Source organism: Medicago truncatula, chromosome 7, assembly GCF_003473485.1.
Source record: "Medicago truncatula cultivar Jemalong A17 chromosome 7, MtrunA17r5.0-ANR, whole genome shotgun sequence".
Classification (NCBI taxonomy): domain Eukaryota; kingdom Viridiplantae; phylum Streptophyta; class Magnoliopsida; order Fabales; family Fabaceae; genus Medicago; species Medicago truncatula.
This window is the reverse complement of record NC_053048.1, coordinates 43,467,721-43,471,904: the sequence shown is the minus strand read 5'-3', so window position 1 is coordinate 43,471,904 and position 4,184 is coordinate 43,467,721. Positions and strand designations below refer to the sequence as shown.

General features: G+C 34.6%; 1 protein-coding gene across 1 annotated transcript; it reads left to right on the top strand.

The window, feature by feature from the left end:
- The first annotated feature begins 300 nt into the window (after window positions 1–300).
- LOC11430798 (chaperone protein dnaJ 6) lies at window positions 301–3,931 on the top strand. Its single transcript, XM_003625137.4, has 8 exons — window positions 301–521; window positions 1,440–1,538; window positions 1,644–1,745; window positions 2,327–2,383; window positions 2,495–2,601; window positions 2,690–2,772; window positions 3,308–3,398; window positions 3,479–3,931. The coding sequence occupies exons 1-8, from the start codon at window positions 447–449 to the stop codon at window positions 3,690–3,692; spliced, it is 828 nt and encodes a 275-aa protein (XP_003625185.1). The 5' UTR covers window positions 301–446; the 3' UTR covers window positions 3,693–3,931.
- Window positions 3,932–4,184: the final 253 nt, after the last annotated feature.

Below are 4,184 nucleotides of genomic sequence, written 5' to 3'. Positions count from 1 at the left end.
GTTTTTGTATGGTGGTCGGAATTTAAACCCCAAACGTTAATATATTATACATTATTTACATTAACTGAATTAAGATCACGATGACTCACCTTATAGTGATAGACAAGATAATTTATTTGAAAGTATAATTTCAAACTATACAAAGCATATTCTTCGATGTATACACCTTCCAAGTCATCATGTAGGAATAGGTAGGAAAGTTTGTCCAACTGAAAACGGGTTGGGCCTTGGGCATTATCCATGAGTTACGTGGAATGTGGGTTATGTCCACACGCACAGTTTCCCACGAAAACATAACGGCGGGAAAAGAATAAAGGAATAAACCTGAATCGTAAATTATAGCGGGAACAACCACAAACTTTTTGTTTAAAAATCGATTAATTGAGTTTAAAACAAACACAATAACGCACTATCAAATCCATCAAACAAATCTCTCTGTGTGAAAAATGGCGCCGAATAAGAAATCTAGGGTTTCCGATGATGAAGAAATTGAAGATCAACCTCAAAAGAGTCTCTACCAGGTACCGTAAATTCACGCTTTATTATCTCGCCTCTGCAAATTTTCATTTCGCTCTTATTCTCAGAATATTTTTGGCGTGTGAATGTGATTTATGTTGGTTTTCTGTTCCACAATAGTGATTTGATTCTTTTTTTCTTCGTTTATATATGACCATCTTGAACAAAGTTTGTATTTGTCTGTGTGTGTTAGGGTAAGGGTTTATCAAATGAGATTTTCAGTGATTTTTGTAAAATTGATTCCTTTAGATTGAGTTTGAATTTAAGTGATTTATGTTTTGATGTGTGAAATTTTCAGTGGAAGACAATTTTTTTTTTTTTTGATTACTTATAGTTAAATCGAGCTTTGGAATAATCAATTTTGATTCATATGACCGAATGTTTGACATTGAGGCAAAATTGTGGTGAACATGTCTTAAAAACAGGATTTTTATGGTTTCTGGCATGGAAGATTCCAATCATGCTTCTGTTTTTTGTCTCGTGATGGTTTTTGCATAAGGGGATTCCGATCATAGTAAAGTTTTTTTAATGTTGATTTGGATCCCAACTGGTTTTTTGCCTTGTTATAAAAGCTGAAGTTGCAGGATGGTGAATCAGAATGTGAAAGTGCAGAAAAGAGGTTTTATGGGTTGAGAGTGACATTGGGTTGGAAACACATTGTAAACACCTTGGGTAATTAAGAATCATTCGAGGAAGGATTCAATGTTTTTCTATTGAATCGTAGAGTGATAATATTTGGAATTGCACTTGCACATAGGTTCTAGATTTGTTCTCGGTTGAATATTTTTTTTGCTAGATCATTTAGTTTGCTTGCTGTTGGTATTTGTTCCACTCTTCTTGTTGAATCATTAACAAAAATAAATTTTGACATTTTCAACTGTGCATTTAAACACATGCTAAATCTGTTGTTGGTTTGATTGTAGGTTCTTGGTTTGGAGAAAACGGCCTCTCAACAAGAAATAAAGAAGGCCTATTACAAATTGGCATTGCGGCTCCATCCGGATAAAAATCCTGGTGATGAGGTGATTCTTTAAGGCTGCTTGTTATGCTGTGGATTGCGTTTATATTTTATTATTTGTTTGTTGGCTTTTTTGGGTTGGTAATTATAATTACTTGTGTTCATACAGGAGGCTAAAGAGAAATTCCAGCAATTGCAAAAAGTTATTTCCATTCTTGGAGATGAAGAGAAACGGGCTCTCTATGATCAGACTGGTTGCATTGATGATGATGTGAGTGGTGTTGTTGGTACTAGTACTATTGTTGTTTTTTATTTATTGGTACTGCTGTTCAAGATGAATTAATCCGGCATAATATGTTGGATTTACAATTTGAATGCCTAGGTTTTTAGCAAGTCCTCGTGGTCTGTTAAATTTTATTTGAGGGAATTATCTAATACTACTGAATCAGAATATAGGAATAAAATGGTGTTAACGGACTAAAAGTAGCCCCTAGATTGAGAGACCAAGGCTTTTCCTCTTAATTTCCACTTTGTAATCTGAGATTCTGTCTATTTTTTCCTTCCAATTATATATGTATGCCCATATTCTGTCTCGCTTAACATGTTCAGACGGGTTGCTTCACACTTTTCTCATAAGAACTTTTAAGTCTTGCTAATGAGTTCTTTAAGAACACTAGTTAATGAGCATTTGATTTTCTCTATTGAATGCTTTTAACTACTTAAAATATGTAAGTATCAAATGTTTTTTGAGTTACTAGTATAGTAAATGCCCAACAGTTAGCATTTTGGACACTTTAAACAATTTAGCTATGTTGCAGACATCTTTGACTCATCATCTCTTCTGTTAATCAGGATCTGGCAGGAGATGTTCAGAATCTTCACGCGTTTTTCAAAACAATGTACAAGAAGGTATCTGTTGAATATTTGCTATCCCCTTTCCTGATGCATTGTGGTATACATGTTTTTCCTGATGCATTGTGGTATACATGTTTTTATGTGTTTTTTTGTAATGAACCACAGGTTACTGAAGCTGATATTGAGGAGTTTGAAGCAAACTACCGGGGTTCTGACTCAGAGAAAAATGATTTGATTGAGCTGTACAAGAAGTACAAGGGGAATATGAAAAGGTAAGAAAGCATTATTAATTTGTGGTGTGCATTAGTCATTTTTGTAAGAGGCTTTGAATGTGTTATCTGAAGTAAATTCTCTTTGCAGACTTTTTTGTTCAATGCTTTGTTCAGATGCTAAACTTGACTCACACCGATTCAAGGACATTCTTGACGAGGCTATAGCTGCTGGTAAGGGACATTAACTAGATTTTGCTGACCATGGTTTAGTCAGATATTTGGTCTGGGTCTTAGTTTCTACGCAGGAGAAAATATGTGTTGAATCTTATCTGTTAGACTAGAAGAGCAGTGGGAGACCTAGCAGTTATTTTGCTTTTAGGCTTTAGCACAGAATCAGCATATTAATTCCTTTGGTCTTTTTCTAAGAAAGAAAGACCTAATCATCAAGACCAAGTAAATGAAGAAGTTAATGTTTATCTTTTTCCCCAAAAATACTCACAATACTTGTTAGAGAATATATAAATGTCCAGTTAACATAGATAACGATATAAAAAAAAGGGCAACCCGGTGCACTAAAGCTCCCGCATACGCAGGGTCTGGGAGAGTCCAACAATAACTCTTATATCGGTCTATGTTTCTTATAACTAGGATAAAAAGTAACATGCTTTTTTATAACAAATACTGGAGGTAGTAATACCAAAATCTCTAGAGTCCATTAAGCATCTTCCTTTATGATTGTTTGTTTAATGTTCTCTTAATTCTGCAGGAGAACTAAAGGCAACAAAAGCCTATCAGAAATGGGCTAAGGAAGTATCAGAAACCAAACCACCCACAAGTCCTTTAAAGAGGAAGGCAAAGTAAGTTGATCAATCGGGTTTTACTTATTCTATTAATTGATTTACTCTGTAATGGAGGACTGATCCATCGCTTTTTATAGGTCAAATAAGCAGTCTGAAACAGATCTGTGTGCAATCATATCACAACGCCGAAATGAGAGGAAAGGTCAGTTTGATTCAATGTTCGCGTCTCTAGTATCAAAGTATGGTGGAAGTGATATGCCAGAACCCTCTGAAGAGGAATTTGAAGCTGCACAGAAAAAGCTGGAAAAGGGAAGATCCTCAAAAAAATCAAAGCAATCAAAGCGAAAGTAAAAAGCATACTATTATGTGTATAGCTACTTTATTTGGGTGAAGTGTGAGAACATGGCATTAGATCCTTTCATATAGTAATCAAATGTTAGCGTAATGGTTGTTCGTTTCTGTGGATTTACTCTGGTGTTCTTTCTTATGTGCAATGTAGTGTGACTGGTTTGAAAGTTGAAACAACCATTTTACTTCCGAGTTTGTGACAGTAAGTGATTGATGGTATCATTTTATCAATTTATTATGAATGTTTATAGTTTAAAATATTATGAATGTTTATAGTTTATAATATTTAGTATCAATCTTGCTGTGCCCACCATTGGATTTGTAAAAATATGAAAGATCTTTGACATTTGCCTAGTCTTCAATGAGCCCAGCAAATTCAAAACAGCTGTCAGTGTTAGTGAAGCCATGGGTGGTTGTTTCATGTTCACCGAAAATGAGTGGTTATTCTAATCTTTAATGTGTGACAATAAAGTAGTAGTCACTTTTTAGGATTGC